General features: G+C 41.3%; 2 protein-coding genes across 12 annotated transcripts in view; both read left to right on the top strand.

The window, feature by feature from the left end:
* Positions 1-20,526, top strand: part of LOC117577622 (protein kinase shaggy) — a 60,856-nt gene that overhangs the window by 31,492 nt on the left and 8,838 nt on the right. For 4 of the 11 annotated variants that reach the window (XM_034262486.2, XM_052007272.1, XM_052007304.1 and 1 more), the window contains 5 exons: positions 17,446-17,636; positions 17,702-17,785; positions 18,661-18,771; positions 18,840-19,077; positions 19,151-19,344. In XM_034262486.2, the coding sequence (XP_034118377.1) occupies positions 17,446-17,636; positions 17,702-17,785; positions 18,661-18,771; positions 18,840-19,077; positions 19,151-19,344 (818 nt within the window). Of the gene's footprint in view, positions 1-4,818; positions 4,981-5,418; positions 7,345-17,176; positions 17,297-17,445; positions 17,637-17,701; positions 17,786-18,660; positions 18,772-18,839; positions 19,078-19,150; positions 19,345-20,526 lie in introns of those variants that run through there. The other 7 variants (XM_034262478.2, XM_052007141.1, XM_052007109.1 and 4 more) reach the window with 5 other exon arrangements.
* Positions 14,258-16,848, top strand: LOC127565011 (uncharacterized protein DDB_G0271670-like). Its single transcript, XM_052007434.1, has one exon. The coding sequence runs from the start codon at positions 14,889-14,891 to the stop codon at positions 15,411-15,413; it is 525 nt and encodes a 174-aa protein (XP_051863394.1). The 5' UTR covers positions 14,258-14,888; the 3' UTR covers positions 15,414-16,848.

The raw sequence follows: 20,526 nt of genomic DNA, 5'->3' as shown, positions 1-20,526 counted from the left end.
ACAACTAACGGGACACGTTGTAGCCACGCCCCAGTTGTTCCCTGATTATCTATGAACTGCCTGCCGTCTAGTCTGCTTTTGCTCGACCTCCTCCATATTTCCATTTTGCTTTAAAACCAATTACTTAACAAAGGAACAATCCCCATTCCTCCCCGATTCGACATATGCAGATGTGTTGAGCTCTGCACACAAAAAAAAAAGCAGCTATAGTTTCTTGATGATTCTACATAAATTGGATTCCTTTTGTATTTCTGCTGATGCGCGATTATTTTTGCTGCTATAATCAATATATTGCGAAGTTGTTGAGAAAATTCTTTAAAAGAAGTACTTTTTCACTCCATCAAGACCAAATACCATTTGGAAACGAAACGTAGATGAAAAAGTTCATTCATATGTATTTCACATAATGAAACTCTCCCACAAATATCAATTTGGAAGCTCTTTAGCTTGCTATTTTCTAAATCGAATCATTGATGAAAAAGCTCTTCCACTCTTCTTGAAGACAAATATAAGTTGGATTCTCTTTGGCTTAATATTTTCCGAAACGAATGAATATTTAATTGCAAGTTGATTATTGTTTGTACACAAGCTGTAACCAAAAATATCAAATCGTGTTTGCCTTAATCGCTTTCGTCGAGGTCAACACGAGCCACTAATCGAGACAGCTCCTTGTTGTTCCTGTTGTCCTCCCCCCGTTCCCCCATATTGGAAATCTAGTTATAACCAATAATTGACTGGTTAGCGGTGGCTTGTCAACCAGTTAGCACTGCTTCCAACTCCCTCTTGGTGTTTGGCTTTGTTGTTATCTGGGAAAAGTTCAATTAGCAGCTGTTCGCCCGCCGCTTGGTCAGCAGGTGCTCGTCGAGCTCTGCATTTCGATCGCTCTATCAATAGGTAATTGCTTTTAAATGCCAAACGAACGCCTCCTTCTCCCTCCCCATCCCCATCCCCAAATGCAATTATTGATAATTGACAGTCTGCATGTCTGGCTTTGGTCATTAGGCGACGACGACAAGCGACAACAATTGAGTAGCGATAACAGTTTACATTTCGTTCCATTCCTTGCCCAAAGCTCTTCTTTTTTGGCAAATAATCCCCACAACCCTCCGAAAAGAAACAAAAGAAAATCTTTTGTTGTTTCGCAAATGAAATGCAAATATTTTGTTTTGCCCCGTCTCTTGGCTTTTGTAATGTTACCTTTTACTTTCATTACGGTTGCGCTCCCATTTCGCCCAGCAGATGGCGCTGCTGTGCTGTGCCGTAAAACTATTTTCGTATTGCCCCCAGATCGGACAATTTGCCATTTTCATTTTCTGCCTGCTTTCCTCTCCCCAGTTGCCCATTTTTCTTCTTTTGTTTTCTTGCGTATTTGCTGCCTTCTGGCATTATTTTTAGTTGGATCCACGATCATTGGACTTTTTTTTTCTTTTTTTGGGAGCTTGCCAAGCGGCCTAGACCCAAAAACGAAAAACGATAAGAAACAAAGTGGTGGGGACTGTGATATGTACCCTGTAATCAAGTGTAGTTAAAGGTAAAGTGGTCCAGGCTTAAACAAATTCATCTAAAATTGTATTACATGAAATTACAGGGTATGATAGAGTACATCAAAGAAGGTTAGCTTTCGAAGTAAAGGAGATCCTGTAGTAAAGTGTTGGTAAAAGTAAAGTGGTGCAGCTTTAAAAATATTCTGCTTACATGAAATTAGAGGGTATGTTAGAGCTTATCATAAGGTGGCTAGCTGTCGAAATACGAATACGAAGTTCCAAGTAACACTACAGTCCCTTTTTAACCTTAACAAACCGCATTTTTAATTGCTGTGAGCATTTCTCAAGAATCGATATGAATGTGCGGGGCCTTGGGAGGAGCGAGAGAGAGAAAGAGAGGGAGGAGAAAAAAGTACAGAAGAACAACCCTTGCCTGATTTTCAGTTGCTATTTATACATATTTAACTACTGGCGCCTGCTACACGTGTCGCAACTACACTCGGAACATTCTATATAGAGGAACGAGCCTCCCTCTTTTCTCCTCTCCCTTACCACCTTTACCTTTATACCCCTGACTGCAAAAACAGAACGTGGAATTATCGACATGCAAGTTCAAGTCCGTCAACACAACAGCAAAGAACACTACCAACAACAACAGGCTGGCGACGACGACTCAACTCATTTGCCATGTAAATTGAAGTTGACTTTTTTTCTTTTTTATAATGGTGAGCCCTCACTTTGTAAGAGATAGAGGGAGAGAGAGAGAGAGAGAGCGGGGGGAACTTGGGGTCGTGGAACTGGACACGTGGAGCTCAAAAGAAAGACGAAAGTCATTGCCAACGTTGTTAGCCGCACGATTTATGTTTAATAAATAAAAAGCGCGAAAGGGTTGACTCTCCCCTCACCTGTCCTCTCCTCTCCTTTCCCCATAAACAAATCCACTTGTCAGAATGTGTGTATTATGTATACTATGCATATCTAAGTCGTCGTCACTCCCCGTCTACTCTCAATGTCAATCCGATAAAATATATATAATATCTCGAATGAAAAAAAAAAAAAAAATACAGCTACTAACACACGCCCTAAAAACTGCGCACTTGCTTTTGATACCAACCCGAAGAAGAGGAGGAGGGGAGATTACGACAGTTAAAACAATAAAACACAGGGGGAATAGGGGCAAGCCAAAGGTAAAGAGAACTCAGACAATTAAGCTAAATGTCAGGTGGTCAGTTTAGGGTCAAATGCTACGTCAAGATGATGATGATGATGGGACTCAACTGCACTTAGCGCGGAGAAAGTGCTTAAATGTCAATGGGGGCTAGCTAAATTATTTAGAACTACTTAGATGCAGGTTCCATCTAATTTGTGTGGTTGATACATATCGAAATTTATTTCATACTTTTTGTGCTACTCTCTTTATCGAGTTCTATTGACCTTTCTCGTTATTTATGTGTGTCCTTTTGGACTGATATTTCTTAATTAGCGCCTGAGAAAGTAGGTTGAGGTTGTCTACTCCCTAGAGCACAGACCTCATATAATGGAAGAAGATGAGTTTGAGCGAACTTGAACATTTCTTAATTGAGTTGGGGCTCTCAAGGTGCTACGGGAATAACCTATAATGGAAAAGGTTTACGAAGGTTGTCGAGTTCTTAGGGGAACTTGCAGAATGTTAAGTGAATTGGGACCTCAACCTGCTAGATGATAGGAAAGGTTTAGGAAGGTTGTCGAGTTCTTGGGGGAACTTGCAGAATGTTAACTGAATTGGGACTTCAACCTATATGCAGTGCTAGATGATAGGAAAGGTTTAGGAAGGTTGTCGGGTTGTTAGGGGAATTTGCAATATGTTGACAAGCTTTCGTTCTTCCAACCTATTCGGTTAAACCCTACCTGTTCAGCTTCCCTGAAACTACAAACAGCCCTTTGGCTTTTGTAATCAGAAATTTGAAACCATCTGAGTACATAGTACTCTTTTGCTTGTTGTGGCTCTATTACGGGACTGTGCATAGCGTCATTTCTTGTTTCATTCCATTTCGTTTCGCTTGCTGACACTCCTTCTAATTTGCGCTAATGCGTCGTTCGACGACGGTCAACGATATTGCGCTGTTGTCGATACAAATGAGCTTCCTTTGAGGAGCCATCTTGCTATTCCTACTACTACCTCCTACCTCCTACCCCCTCCCTACCAAGCGGTCCCGCCTACCCTTTGCGCCAATCCTTTGTCAACAGTTTCGGTCTTTTGCGTGTGTGCATTGGAAATGTTGGTAAAAGACACAAGCCAAGTGCAAAGCAAGCAAAAGAACTCGGGACAGTCGATGAACGGGGCGGTGGGGAAGAGGGAGAAGGGAGAAGGAGGGATGAGAAGGTGGAGGTAGAGAAGAGAACACAAAAAAATTTTCCACTGTTTGCACTTGAGCAACGGCGGCAACTGAATGTTGCCTTCTACTATATGTTGTTCAGCTTGTTGTTCTCGTTCCTCCTCCTCCTCCTTCTCCTCTTTTTCTTTTTCTTCTGGTTGTTGTTCTCGTTTCTGTGCTGCTAGTTGCGGCTTTTGTTGTTGTTGTTTATACACTCGAGCGCGTTTTTTACAATATGTACATATTTAATAAGTTTAACTTGGCTCCCAGCACCCTTGATATGTGCTACCCTTCATCCATTTGTTTTATAGTTGAGATTTGTGTTGTAGCGCTTTACAGCTTAAAGACGAATCCTCCCCCCTCTGTCTGCCAGTCTTCTTTGCTATCAGCAGTGTGTGTTGTGTTTTGATTTAACACCTCCTGATAAATATTCAGTGCTGCAATTGTATATTATTACAGTTAAGACACCGCTTCAAGAGAGAGAGCAGCAAGAGTTCGTCTTCTCTTCTTCGCTCCAACTCTGTTTTTTTTTCGGGTAACAAAGATAAGATAAAACATCGAAGTAGAGTAAAAGTCATTGATGAGAAGGAGGACTGCGTCACGTCCCATTTTTGGTGCTGCATTCGCATTCGACTGCAGTTTGAACAATAAACGTTTCAATTCCACGCGTTCCACACGCGCGCGCTAAACGACGCCAACTTAATGACTTTCGCTTTTGTGCTTTTATTATCGACGCCCAGCAAAAGCGCGCGTTCTCTTTCTCTGTCTCTCGCACTCTCCCTCTCTCAAACGTTCTCGCTGTTGTTGCTGTTGTGTTTCGTTTCATTGCCATTTCGTAGCGCGTTCTCTCATTGTTGTGTGCGTTTGACGTGCGTCAGCAGGCGCCAGCAGCAAGCAGCGACGTCGCAGTCGCGGTCGCCGCTGCCCCGTTTGATAATTTGGAAATTGAGTTTCTGTTTCTGTTGCTGTTGCTGTGTTTTTCAGTTCAATCGCGACCTCAAGAGCGCCCGCACACACATGTTGCCGTTGCCTTCTCTGTTGCGCTACACAAACATTTTGCAATAACAACAACGCGTAAAGAACAACGACAGCAACAGCAACAAAAAAAACAACGAATTGCGCGTAGTCTCCTCACAGCAAAAGTATTTAGCTTTTCTTTCGCTTTTTTTTTTGCGAGTGTTTGTGTGTGTGTTTGGTGTGTGTTTTGTTTTTATTGCGTGGCGCGTAGCAAAAGAAAGAAAAAAAAAAGAAAAATATATCTCATCTATTTCTATTTTTTCACTTCATTTTCGTTTTTCTCAATTTGTGTGTGGTTTTTTTTTTGTTGTTGGTGTGTTTTAAAAGATTTGTATTTTTTTGTTGCTTTTTTTATTGTTGTTGCGAGCTAAAAATAGCGAAGCAAGCGAAAAGGAAAAGTGCACGAAAATAAATAGTCTAGCAATGTTTACATAAAGCAATAAAAACAAAGCAAAGCGAAAAAAAAACGAAAGAGAAAAGTTAATTAGAATTTGCCAAAAATAAAATTTGCTAATAAATATATGTTTTGAATGTTATCGTTAATCGATTAATCGCATCGATAGGCAATGTGACTCTGAGGCAACCAAAGTTGTCAGTGAAAAAGAAGAAGAAAAAAGAAGGAAAAGTAAAGCAAAATACTAAAAATAACCAAGAAAACAGACTTGAAATAAATACTGTACATAGTATATAGTATTTGAACTATTATCATTGAGAATTGAAGTGACAAAACCTGATGGCAACAACAGCAACAACTAAAGCCGCAGCAGCAGCAACAGTCGCAGCAGCAACCACACTTGCGCCGCCAACTGTTGCCAGCAACAGCAGCAGCAACCACAACAACAATAACATCAACAACTCTGCAGTAATTAGTGCACCCATCAAAATACCGTTAAGTGAACGCTTCTCGACACAAACCTCAACGGGCTCTGCGGACAGCGGCGTCATCGTGACGAGTGCCTCACAGAAGCAACTTGCCGCACAACAGCAATCGACGCTGTTGCAACTGCAACAGTTGCCGCCGGTGCGCAGCAGCAGTGGATCGCTGAGTTTGCATGGCCCGCTGCCGAAATGGCAGCGCCAACAGCAACAGCAGCGCCAGCAGCAACAGCAACAACAACAGCTGCTGCTGCTCAGCCAGGACAGCGGCATTGAGCAGAGGGGCAATGAAGGCGCCTCCTCGGTTGGCGCTGGCGGTGGGCAATCGAACAGCAGCAGTGAATCGCTTGGGAGCAGCAGCGGCAACGAGGTTGTCGGCGGTGTTGCGACCATCGGCAGCAGCAACAGCAGCAGCCATCATCATCATCGTCGCAGTCGAACGCGAGCGGCATCCGCTTTGGAGCTGAGCAGCGTTGGGGTCTCGAATGGCGTTGTTCCTTCGGGTGGCGTTGGCGCCTTGCGTCGCATCAAATACAAGAGCACGAACAGCACGCAAGGTTTCGATGTCGAGGATCGCATCGAGGAGGTCGACATTATCGATAATCCCGACGATGATGATGATGACGACGAAGAGGATGAGGAGGAAGCCGATGATGGTGTGGCTGTCGATGAGGTGGATGAGGAGGACACACAGTCGGGCATCATCATCAATATTGGTCCCGGCGGTCATGGTGATGAGTTAGACGGCTCCCAGAGGCAGCAACAACAGTTGCTGGCATCCCTGGTAAAGGCCGAGGAAGATCTCCCCCTGGAGTTGGCGCCACTCACAGTCGCTGCGGCCGCTGCGAAGCGCAAGGATGTCCGCAATCTGGGCACCGACGGTCACATCTATTTCCCCCTACTCAAGATCAATGAGGATCCGCACATTGATGCGAAATTGATCAATCGCAAGGATGGACTGCAGGATACCATGTATTATCTAGACGAGTTTGGGAGTCCCAAGTTGCGGGAGAAGTTTGCGCGAAAGCAGAAGCAGCGACAGGCCAAACAGCAGAAGGCATTGCTGAAGCGGGAGCGTGAGGAGCAGCGCAAGAAGCGCAACACAACGGTGGCATCCAATTTGGCTGCCAGCGGCATTGATACCAAAGAGCAGCAGCAGCCTCATCCGCAGCAACAAGTGCCACAGAAGCAGCAACAAGCTTCTGCAGTTAACAACAACAACATCAACTGTGATAGAAATCATCATGATCATCATGATGACGATCCCGATGCGGACGTGGTGAAGATGCGAGTACGCAGCCATAGCCATGACAATCATTATGATGCCACCATCAATAGCAACAGCAGCAGCACCTTTAAAACCGCCCGCCGTCACTCCGATGATCGCAATAGCAATCGCAATCGAGATCATCATCCGCACGATTGTGCTGCCGCTGAAGATGTTGATGACATCGATCTCGATGCCGCGACAGCGGCGGACGATGATGTCGATGAGACGGGAGCTGAGGCCGGTCTTGATGCTGGCCTCGAGAGGGTTAAGACTGCGAAATTGGCGAGAACACAATCCTGCGTTAGTTGGACCAAAGTAGTGCAAAAGTTTAAGCACATATTAGGTAAATAATCGTTATCGGAGAGTTATCGATTTGTCGATTCCCAAACCCGCACTTGCAATTATTCTATCGATCTCCTTATATTTTGGTTCCTTTTTAAAACAACTTTTTACTAATTTCAACCTTTAACTTTCTTCTCTTTCTAGGTAAGTGACAATGTTTCAATTCCAAGTGTTTCTAGACTAGTAACAACGGGTAAAGGGTAAGCTGCACACTCAAAAAATAATGTAAAAACATATGGAATTGGTACGATTGGAATCAGAACACAATTGTGTTTATTTTGACTTTTGAAATTGGTACAATTGGAATTAGAACACACTCGAATTTTCTTTAATTTCTGATAGTGTAAACGACTAGCATAAATTATCGATTTGACATTATCGATCGCCAATTTCTTAGAGAAGCAAATCTAATCAGCGGAACAACTGGTAATAGAACACCTCAATTGGCGTTTCCTTTAATCGATGGACATTATAAATTTGCTTTATGTGACAATCACAATCTAAAGCACATTATCTGACTATAAATATCGCTTAATCACTGAAACGTTGTGGCATTGGAACATCTGCGTTTCCATTCGATTCCCCCATGATGTGTACTTCGATTCAATTAGTATTATAATGCGAGCATTACTGTTGACATCTGACTGCCTGCGGCTGGCTTTTTAATGACCTAATCACGAGTTCTTTTTTTAATCTTTAATACAAATACATTGTACATGGTCGGAGCTACTAAATGGGTGGGGGAATATCAGAAACAAATGGCATGAACACAACGACCGACCGACCGACTATATATACAATATATAGATTATAAATTCTTTGCGCTTTGTTTTTGGTGTCTCCGCGGTCTGGTTATTTTTCCTAGTGATGAAACTCCGACTGAACGAACTTTGTACTTGCTTTTTCTGATAAATTCCCGTTATTTGCCTACACTACACTAGTCCATTACCGATCGTTCCACACACAACGTTCAAATCATCAATGCATGAGAAGAGCTGTGTTAATTTTTATGATGATTATTGTGTCGAGTTTCTTCAATTGTGTCGTTGTTGGGTCGACTGATAAGTAGAAAGCAAAGCGGGCTAAGGAGGAGATGCCACGCCCCGTTTAGCGGTTGCTATCACTGGCCTTTGTTGTTGCTCAGCTCAGAGATTGATAAGACCGACGAACAACTGTTGATTTATGTTAGCCAATGATTTTCTCTTTATATATTTTTGTTGTTGGTCTTAAAAGTCATCGTATTTCAAAAGAAATTCTTCTTCTACATTATTCTAGGCGTATAAACCGTCTCCATATATACGACATGGCTTGTAAAAGTTTTTGCATTTTATGGGCGGAAATTTTGTGTATTAGCCAAAAAGGCGGAACGAATTGGCATTGAAACACGTTAGATTAGCATAACATTCTCGAAAAAAAGGTGAATTGCGGCAATACAGTTTATTACTATATGGTAGACAGCCGGCACGTTGATTGTTAAGATTAGAAAGATAGAAAAATAAAGATATAGCACAGCACACATTGTGTTCCATTCCATAATAAAGCTTAACATTTAAGGTAGATTACTGAGTCATAAAAAATAATGGCATAAAAGTGTTAAATTGCAATTTCAAAGCAAGAAACGAAATGGAATGGAACAAAACATAATGGGAATAAAATAAGAAATAAAATAATAAATCTGAATGGAATGGAACAAAAAATAATGGGAATAAAATAAAAACGCATCAAAAATCTGAGGCTTAAGTAAGGAACGAAATGAAATGAAACAAGTCAAAATAAGTAATGGGATAAAAGTGTATTCTAATTACAAATCCAAAAAATGGAATGGAATAAGACATTATTAAAAATCTGAGGCTATATGGAGGAACAAAATGAAATGGAACTAGCCAAAATAAGTAATGGAATAAAATTGTAGAGTGTAATTCCAAAGCAAGGAACGAAATGAATTAAAACAATATATTTTAAAAACGTAAAAAAAAGTAATGGAATGACTTCATAAGTTAAGGCAATGTAAGGAACGAAATGGCATCGAACAATATATTGTAAAACGCCAACAAAAAGTAATGGTTATGATTTAGAAAATCATCAAAAGTCAGGGTTTAAAGTTAGGAACATATGACAAATTAAAAAAACCCGGTTGAACCCCTATTAGACAAATCATTTAGTATAAAAGGTGGGCGATTGTTGTGTTGAGAGGTCTAAAGTAAGGATCGAAATGGAATGACATATGAAAAATAGAATCATTTAGTATAAAAGGTGGGCGATTGTTGTGTCAAGAGGTCTCACGTTGAGCAAACAATATTTATAAATAGTTAAGCTGCCCCCAACTAGTTGATCATCTGTTTTATATGTACGTTACGAGTGGTAGCATCTATATTTCAGGTAGCATTCAGCTTGTTGGGGCCTCCCTTTGCTCTCTCTCTATAAGATGCTGAGTGATAAGACAAGCGACGACACACGGCTGAGCTGCTTCATCATGTTCTTGTCAGGTTATCAGTGTGTTTGGCAGGGCGTCAAGTCGTGAAAAATGTTGATTACTATATGGTCGCCATATAATAATAATTATAATACACTTTCTGTTCATACTTTATGCGATGATGTTTCATCTTTGTGATGATGGCGTTGTCATTGTCGTTAGCAATCACGCGCTTGTCTCATAAACGAAATGAAACGAAATATTTCCAAAAATAATGCATACACCAACGATCATCAGAGACTAAGTACACATATATAGAGAGACAGAGAGAGAGAGAGAGAGAGAGAGAGAGAGAGGGAAATAGAGAGATAGAGTGTATATATAGGGAATATATATACATATATAGCTTTATATAGCAAATTGGAGGCGTGTCTCTCGTTGTTGACAGCTGGCAAAACTTTCGAAAATATTTGTCAACTTGTTTTGCAAGCTATTTTTTATTCATATTTTCCTTCTTGTTTTTTTTTTGTGTTCTTATTTATAATTTCATTTGATTTTGATTTGAATATTTGCTGGGGGCGCAAATGAAACGCACTTATCGACCAACTGTTGTTGCTGACTGAGACAGATAGGAAAAGATCGGAGCAAAGCTTTTTATTGTCAGCTTCAGATCAGCGGAAACTAAACTCGTGAACAAACTAAGTTAAACATTCGATGCGATACGAAATAAACAAAAAAAAAATAAATGTATTTAGTCAGCGGAAAAAACGGCGACTGCAAATCTCGCCCCCCTTAAAATATCATCGTCTAGATTAGCGCGAAAAGTAGTGATAGAAAGAGAGCGGAAATCGCGTAGACTTCACAATGATTTGCATAAATATTTGTTCGTAATCAAATGCCAATAACAACATGATTATGCACTCAGCACTCAAACAATTAACTAATTGACTTTAATATTTGATACAATATTTATACAAATTTGCACCTAATGAGGTAATACTGTACCAAACGAATTTACAAGTTCATCAACGAAATTGTTAATCTTCTTTGGCTGGCCTTTGCTCAGCTGTGTTATCCTCTGTGTTGATCTAAGAGTCGCTTCACAACAACACTCGATTTGTAACGCATGCACGATAAACTAACTATTGATATTTGTAATAATTTAAATTGTTTTCTTAGTTCAAGTATATTAAGTAATATCGAGCTAATTGAATTCGCATCAAGTTATGCAAAGCGTATACAAACTTCGTTATGACTTTTATACAATTTGCTTCTTTTATTTTTCTCGCTCGATACACTTGAAAACTGTTGCGCTCTGTTTGAGCAGCTGAGTTGTCGTCAGCAGCGCAGAGTACTTGCTCTCTCTCTCTCTCTTTGATTGTTCCCTTCTTGTTCTCGCTCACAATTGTTATCGATTTCTTTGGCAAAATGGCTTCCACCATATCGCGCGTCTCCTTCGTTTATGCAATTGCAATGCGGCGCGGGGGTCGCCTTCACTTTTGTGGCTTCTTGGCAGCACCTAAAAGTATGCAACGTAAAATGTGCGCAGCACAAACCAAAAGAGAGGGAGAGGAGGAAGAGAGAGAGAGAGAGAACGAATGCAGCGTGCAGTGCAATGAAATTGTCAACAGATCAAAGTCAAAGTGTTAAATGGAAAATTTTTGTTGGCGAGCTTTGCGATTTTCGCAGCATTAACGAAGTATTCGATGCGAGTGGATCATCGATAAAGACCTCTCTGTCTCGCTTGCAGTCTGCTTCTTACGTTTGCCTTTGCCTGCGGTCGAGTCATCTCGTGATCTTACCGCGTGCCATTGTTATTGCCGCCCCTCCCCCTTCCCCATCCTCTTTCCACCTCAGGAATATCACTTTAGCTACCTGCTGAAGTCTTTTTTAGTCCGATTGCTGTGATTGCCAAGAAATGTGTTTGTGATTTGGCTGATTGCTGCTGGCAACAGAGACGATTCTATAGCATAATCGGATGACGACGATTCGTGCAAAGCAGCTGCTAAAAAAAGGTTTGCCCAAATTATTTCTGTAAAAAGAACTTTAGTCGTCCTAGTCCGCCGCCTAGTCGCCTATGCTCGCTTTAAGCGCCTGCCGATTACAGGGTATCTTGAGAGATGCAATCGCATGCCAATTTGACTGAACGCCCAAGTTAAATTTGGATACGTGTCGTATTCCTATTCTATTGTTTCTGTTATGATTTTATCAGATTTCATGCCTGCAGCAAGCAATTCCCTAGGCACACTCACCTCCCTCCCTCTCCCTCTCCCTGTCTCTCGTTCTGACAGCACCTACTCATTCCCACCCCCACGCTAATAGGATGGAAGCTATAAAGTTTTTGGTTTCAGTTTACTGCGCTCTTCTTTCCACCTCACCCCCGCTTTCTTTTTTGCTGCCTGTCTTTGCGCTCTTTGCCCTCTCTCCATCTCCATCTTGTGCTCTTTCTGCCAAGTCATGCCATAAGCATTGCACATGCAGCTCTCTCGCTCTCCCCCGCCCCCGCCCTCCCCGCTCTCGTCTAGGTAGCGCGATTTCTTCTGCTTGCCAACTGTGTTTGTATATCGATTAGTCGCCGTCGTCGCGTTACAACAAATAAATAACGCGAGACCTAAAAATTGCTTTTCACCCACTGCGCTTCCCTCCTCCTCCTCTCTTTCTCTCTGAGCTCCATTTAATATACCCATGACTTGTTTTACAATGTTTACAGCTCTCGAATGAACGCAAAATTAATGTTTTTTTTTTTTTTTGCTGAGGGGAATGCATCATAAGGAAATAGCGGGGGAAAGAGGGGGATAGGTAGCTGTGGATAATTTGATTTATTTTCCACATAAGCCAAAATATGAATACGGCATAAACATGCATTTGGGATATTCTATCGACATGATGATGGACGACGGTTTCATATTAATTATGTATATATAAACTGTGGATGGGACGAGTCGATTCCGAGATATTTAACATATACAATATGGTTATGAATATCCAAAAGATTTCCATGAGTGAGTCAAGTTCATGTTTATGGCTTACTTCACAATGGAATTTGCCTTTAGAAATGCTTTTATTTGTCTGATTTGTTTCTTCACAAATACAATAAATATTTTTTGAATACTTTAGAATGTAAAAGTGGCTTTTTAAGAAATGCAATAAGGTTCCACCCATTCTTCAAGTGTGACCACATTTTATAGGCAGTTTAATGCTAGAAATGCCTATAATCTATGCTCCATGTGCTTTATTACCAAGATTAAAATAATTGTTTAATAGTCATAGAGCTTTTTGATTTTTTAACTATTATGCTGCATATAGACACTATAGAAAAGCTCTTGTTTATGGAATAAAGTAAACAAATCGAAAAGGTTCCACACATTCTTCAGGTGTGACCATATTTGGTAGACAGTTTGATGTTAAAAAATGCTGACTATTCTCTTTATGTTCTATGTTCGCAAGTTTGTTGTCGTGAATTAGTTAATTGCTTAATAGTCATCGAGCGTTTTGGGCCTTTGGGTATGCCAACATTGTTGTCGATATTGTTGTTGTTGGTGGCGCCTCGCGACACAAACAATTCCAATGCCGTGTATGCCACATTTTTGCTTGGCCTCCTTTTTTGTGGCGCATTTCTCTCGATTTTACATAAAATTGCAATTTATTTATTTTTTTAATTGATTCATTAGAATGAAATGAATTGCATTTCGCGTATCCTTTGATTGCTGACAGCTGGCCATCTCGCTCGCACCTGCGCTATCGCACGCACTCTTTCTCTTTCGTTTACATTGAGCTGTCGCAAGTCGAGGGAGATTGAGGTTAGATTCGGCTGTCACATGCTTGGCTGCGCTTGGCTGCTGCCCATCGTTGGGCTCTAAGTCTGCTGCTGCTGCTGCTGATAGACACCTGTCTCCCTTCCTCTCGTTCTTGCTCTTCCTCTTCCTTCGCCCCTCATCTTCTTTGTGGTCAACCTTTTTGCGGCTGTCGTTTCGTCTTATCGTCTTCGCATGTTCTGTTTTCTTCATGCTTGCAATTTTCCTGCAATTAAATTTGCACTTGCCCACAAATCTAAAATATCAAAAACATTAATTCAAAGCAAAGCGCACGAAAATTATGAAATTTTCATATGAGAGTGAATAAGGGGGTGGAGAAGAGGAATTGCCAAAATCAAAATCAAGAAAAGAACGAAGGCAGAAGGCGTTTTAAAGCGCGTTGCCGTCGCGTGCGTTCGTTTATTGCTTCGTTTGCTAAGCGGCTTCGTGTGCAAACAGCTGTTTCTTTTTTTTTTTGCTTGCGTTGTGTGTGGAACGTGTGTGGAACGTATGTTGTGTGGATCGATTGATAATCGTTCGTTCATTCGTTTGTTTGTTCGTGTTGTCATTGCCTCGATCGATCGTGTGTCGTCCTCGCCAAATTGTTTTTTTCGCTGCGCCTCGAGACAAACAAGAAAGCTGCTTTTGGGCCAATTGTGCAACGGAAGTTCGAGCGATCGCATCGTCGTCTTCGTCGTCGTCGTTTTGTTTTTTTTTTTTGTTGTTGCTTTTATTCCTATTTATTTATTTGTTGTGCCTTTTTTATCTAAAAGATAAAACAGATATATAGACTGATTATAGCTAGCGAAGCAGCTATATACGTGAATGTGATTTTCGTTTGTGCTTTCTATTTCGTTGTTTTTGTCGTTGTTGTTTTGGTCATTTGAAGATCGATCGAAATTGTAACAGAAATCGAAGCGATCGAAATCGTTTGATTGTTCGCGACGCGTTTCAACGTCAAACGTCGGCGAGAAAAGTTGGTCAAGTGGGCAAAAAATAAACCCACACGCGCAACACACAAAAACTAGGCCACACACAAACACACACACACACACACACAGAGACTAATACACTCGCAAAGTGGAGAAGACACAGGCGCCGAGTCGCCTCCGCAAGGTGGTGCGTGTGGTGCGCCGCAAGAAGCGCACCGCCCTCAACGATGCCAGCGAATCGGATGGCGCCGGTGAAACGGCCCCTGGAAGTGCTGCCCCCAACTCTCAACAGCAACAGCAGCAGCAACATTATTACAATGCACCCATAGCGGAGATTGAGGCAGTGCGTGCGGCACATGAGGCAGCGGCCGCTGTGGCAGCCAGCACCAGTCGACCTTGGACACCGATGCCGCCGCGCAAGCCACAAGTCGCCAGCAAATGCAAAACCAAATGCAAAGCAGCCAAAACCAAAGCCAACAAGACAACAACAACTAAGTCTGCAACTAGCGGCAATTCGAAAACTGGCAAAAAACAATCGAAGCGCGACTCGTCGAACTCGAGCGATGGAGATGGAAGCACAAGCACCGATGAGGAGACAACGGCTGATAATGCCACAGCAACGACGTCATCAACAACACCGACGAGCAGCAACAACTCCTCCTCCTCCGCCTCATCGTCGGACAGCTCCTCATCATCATCATCGTCGTCTTCATCAACAACATCGCCCAGCTCATCGACAACACGTCGTCGTCCAGTGAAGGCGACGGCGGCGGTGGCGGCGGCGGCGAATGGCAAATCGACCAGCAGCAGCTTGGTGGGCGCCTCGTCGTCGTCTGCCTCGCTGCTGGCCGCGCTCAAGAAGCCAAAGCTGCAGACGCGCAGCAGCACGGCTTCGATGGGCAAGCAGTACAAGGATCCAAGTACAAACTAGCTTACTACTTCCCACTTCCTTTCTCCCCATGCAGTTCCCAATCCCTAAACTAGACTAGCTTAGTACTTTCCTTGTCTTACTTCCATTTCATTTTATCTCACTAGCTTACTCCTTTACTTTCCTTCCACGAAGTAGACTAGCTTACTACTTTCCTTTTCCCCCAATTCCATTCCTAACTCACAAACTAGCTTTATACTTTCCTTTCTCTCTATTCCATTCCAAAACCCCCAAACTAGACTACTGCTACTTCTTTCCATTCCAAACCCCCAAACTAGACTACTGCTACTTCTTTCCATTCCTTCCCCCATTTGATTCCAATGCACAAACTAGACGAGCCTACTACTTCCCCTACTACCTTTCCTCATTTAAATCCTAACCCACAAACTATCTTACTACTTTCCTTGCCTTCCCCCTATACCATTCAAAACCCCCTAACTAGACTAACTAACAACTTCAGCCCTTACCGTTCCCCATTCCATTTCTAACCCTCAATCTAGACTAGACTTCCTTATTTCCATTCCATTCCAAACTCCCAAACTTGACTAGCTTATCATTTGCCTTCTTCTCCCCTATATCATCCCAAATCCCCAAACTAGACTAACTTACAACTTCTTCCCTTACCCTCCATTCCAAACCCACAACCTACGCTTCTCCTAATTACTTACTGCGCTTCGTCGCCCGTCTTGACAAACACTCACATACAGTGCATTCGCTTCGACGACCTCCACCTCAACCTCACATGGCAACGCCACGCCACGCCCATATCAGCATTTACCTTGCCTCCCCCCCCACACACACACACACACACATCACTTTGTGCATCTCCCGAGTGGCAGATGGGGCAAAGCAGCTGCTGCGACGTCGTCGTCGTCGTTGTCGTTGAAACTTGTGCTTATGCCAACATTAATTATAAATGAAATAAAATCAAATTAAATAGATTCCTCTCTATAGACAGCGCGATTGCCATTGGGCCGATCACGTAAAGCAGCACGGGCAGCGCAGCTCCTCTCTCTCTCTCTCTCTCTCTCTCTTTCTCTCTCTTACCTCGCTACTGAATACAATGAAGAAAGAATCCCCCACAAACATTTTCACCACAAACCATAACAAAATTCCAAATCTAATAATTCAAAACATGATAAAGATATGTCACATAAATAAATTATAGCAATTTGCTATATTAACTGAAATGCGATAACATTCCAAAAGTGCTAAAAAAAAAATTTTAAAAAATTGTAATCTAATTACAATAGTTATGTATATGAAAAGAAAAGCTTAAATCAAATACAAGATTAATATTGATAAACAATCCACTTAAATAAATTATACCATAAACTAAATGCTATAACTTTCCAAAAGATAGATAGAAATAGTAATCTAATAAATACTAAAATAATGTTTCCAATCAACAAATTAAAAAAAAAAAAAAAAAAAAAATTGGGTTTACCAATGAAATTAAATAGAACCCAACAGGGAAAAACCAACAGAATATCATGCAAATATAATAAATGAATAGTAGTAATCATCAAAAAGCAAAGTTGAATTCCACAAATCCAAGATCTCTGCATGTTCTCTCCCAAAAGGCGCACGCCTTTTCTCCACACGTATGGTTTCTCTCCACTCCACTCTCCACGTGTCTCGTTTACTTCCTTCCGCTCTTCCCACTCGTCGCTCTCTACTTACATTTTCTATCTATATCTATCGCGCAACTCTCCTCAACGTCTCATTCAACTGCTGCTCTGCTAACTGACGCGCTGATGGTATAGGCATGAAACAATTGATCGGCAAATTGAATGATTTGTGGCCCGAACATAGCGTCGCATTGTCCATTCCAAAGGAGGTCGATAGGAGCAAGGAGAAGCTAGAGGGCGCTTGGGAGACAACAGGTATTAAGTCTCCAAAAAGGGTGGAGAGTTGACTGACTGACTCTTGACTATTTGAGTGTGCAGCTGTACTTTACTGTTAACTCTACATACTATATAAGTCTCTCCACTTTCGAAACCTTACTCATCCTTTATGTTCTTGATTTTTACAGGTCGTGATGGTTCCAAAATTACAACAGTCGTTGCAACGCCCGGCCAAGGCACCGATCGGGTTCAAGAAGTTTCCTATACAGATACAAAAGTCATCGGCAATGGCAGCTTTGGTGTCGTCTTTCAGGCGAAACTCTGCGATACCGGCGAATTGGTTGCAATCAAAAAAGTTTTACAAGACAGACGATTTAAGGTAAGTACTTGATTGATTAATAATCCATTTCTCGTTATGTTACAATATATGTTTCTTTTCTACAGAATCGTGAATTGCAAATAATGCGCAGATTGGAGCATTGTAATATTGTGAAACTTTTATACTTTTTCTATTCGAGTGGAGAAAAGGTAAGTGTGTGAAATGTGATTAACTAGAGTAATATATTCACTAGATATGACGCGGGAACTATATCGAAACGATGATGTCTTAGGCGTTGTTTTTTTTTTTATGTTCGACTTTTCGATTAATATTATTGTTGTAATTATTTTTTGATTATGATTATTGTTGTATTATTTTTATTGCATAGTTGGCCGAGTTTCCCATCGATTTGGGCATTTTAGCCGCTGTGCTCAAGCCGCAGGTATCGAAAACGAGGCGCGTCGAGAAGAGAGAATCTCTCGCTCTTTCTCTCTCTCTGTCGCGTGCTCGAATTCTTTCTCTCTCTCTCTCTCTCGCTGTCTTGAACATTCGCACATTAAGCTCGCTCTCTCATGCGTTTATCGCTCTCTATCTGTCTCTCTCTTCCGTCTGTCTGCCTCTTCCACATCAAAAAAAAATGAATATATTTTCATCTCTCCCTCTCTCTCTCTCTCCTTTGAGCTGTGGCGAAATGTGTAAGAAGCAGCATGCTAGCAAGAAGAAGAACAACAAAAAGAAGAAGAATTAGCATGTGTTTAGTTCCACAAATAAATCCGATTCATAACCCCTCTCATTTTTGGCTAGCTTCTAGTTTGAATACTTTACAAAAAGTATCCCCCCAAAATCCGTCAATCGTATCGTTTATCGTCTAATTGTTATCGTTATCGTTTATCGCATTCGTCATCGTTGAACGTTGATCGCGCATGCGCTGCAAACCAACAACAACAACAACAAAAACTCTTCCCGCATTTGCAGTATGGAGCTCGCCTGATCGATCGCTCATTAAAAACAAAACACAAAGAAATATATTTAATTTCAAGCAATTCTTAAAATGTATAACTATATATCTTCTCCACTTTTGCAGCGTGATGAAGTATTTTTGAATTTAGTCCTCGAATATATACCAGAAACTGTATACAAAGTGGCACGTCAATATGCCAAAACCAAGCAAACGATACCAATCAACTTTATACGGGTGAGTTTATTAACTTATTTATATCTTCAACTTTAACTAAATATCGATTTCTCTTTAAAATCGTATAGCTCTACATGTATCAATTGTTCAGAAGCTTGGCCTACATCCATTCGCTGGGCATTTGTCATCGTGATATCAAGCCGCAGAATCTGCTGCTCGACCCCGAGACGGCGGTGCTGAAGTTGTGCGACTTTGGTAGTGCCAAGCAGTTGTTGCACGGCGAGCCGAATGTCTCGTATATCTGCTCCCGATATTATCGGGCACCCGAGCTCATATTTGGCGCCATCAACTATACAACTAAAATCGGTAATTAACTATATTGATATACATATCATTAATTTTTTTTGTTAATTTGAATTCCTTCTCTTCTTTTGTTTAGATGTATGGAGCGCCGGTTGTGTGCTTGCCGAACTGCTGCTGGGACAGCCGATCTTTCCGGGTGATTCGGGTGTCGATCAGCTGGTCGAGGTTATCAAAGTTTTGGGCACACCGACAAGAGAACAAATACGCGAAATGAATCCAAACTATACGGAATTCAAATTTCCACAGATTAAGAGTCATCCATGGCAGAAAGTAAGTCGTCCCTCTTTTCGCGGGCCCCGTTGATCGCGCCACCTCCCCTCTCAACCGCGCACCTCCCCATCATTCAATGATAACGCGAACACACCCCCCAAAGAAAAAAAGAATAAGAAATCGTTATCTCTATCCTCATCTCACTCTCAAAAAAAAAAAAACAGCGATTGAGCCTCTCCTTTTGTCACTAACTGTGTGTACGAATGTCGTATAACAACAACATTCACTGCGTCCGTTCGCTCTATCTATCTTTCTCTCTTTCTCTTGCTCTCTATCTTAATCGTGTGTTTTCTTTTCAAATCGTAATTGAAGTGTACATAACAATTCGTTGCAGTCACTACTCGAACGCACCCAATTTCCAAACGCCCTAAACCAGAAACAACAATTGAGAGTAAGCCGAAACGAAACCGAAACAAAAACCAAAACCAAACAATAAAAACCCCAAAATTTGCTTTTACAAAAGAAAACGGACGAAAATATTAAACGAAAATGCTTGGAATACTCATTGCGGCCATGCTTTTATACGAATATGCACATTTTAGAATGTATAACAGTTGTATAACAACCGTTATTCGACATTACGTACTGTATAACAGTTGTTTTTATCGACTATGCACCCCACAACAGCTGTATTTATCGACTGCATAACTGTAATACAGTTGTATAACAACCGATTTGGACCTTTAATAGACATTATCGACAACGTCACTGTATAACAGTTGTATAACAACAGATTGAACCGTTATTAGATTCTTATTCGACAACGCACCGTATAACTGTTCGTATTTTTGGACTACGCAACCGTATAACAGTTAACTGGACTGAGCTATCATCGTTCTCTTCGCAATACTTTTGCAAATTCATGGCTTTTTTCACTTTGCCAAGCTTGAGCTTCAAACTCATAAGCTGTGCGCTGTGCTACACGCTGTAAAAGTGTTATACATTGCTTAAATGTTTATTGATTACATTTGAATTTGAATTTGATTTGAAATTGAATTGAATTGATTTGCTTTGACTTGACTTGATTGTTGTTTTTTTTTTTCAACTTTTTATATAATTCTATTTGTGTCCTGTCCCCACGTCTCTGTCGCTGTCGCTGTCAACGTTTACCCCTCCGTCGCGCTGTATAAAAGAAATGCTTGCAATATATATTTTGGGATATATATTGCGATTGTTCCCGCC

The sequence above is a fragment of the Drosophila albomicans genome, chromosome X (assembly GCF_009650485.2).
Source record: "Drosophila albomicans strain 15112-1751.03 chromosome X, ASM965048v2, whole genome shotgun sequence".
NCBI classification, from domain to species: Eukaryota; Metazoa; Arthropoda; class Insecta; order Diptera; family Drosophilidae; genus Drosophila; species Drosophila albomicans.
The sequence above is the reverse complement of the archived record's forward strand: the minus strand, read 5'-3'. Positions and strand labels throughout refer to the sequence as shown.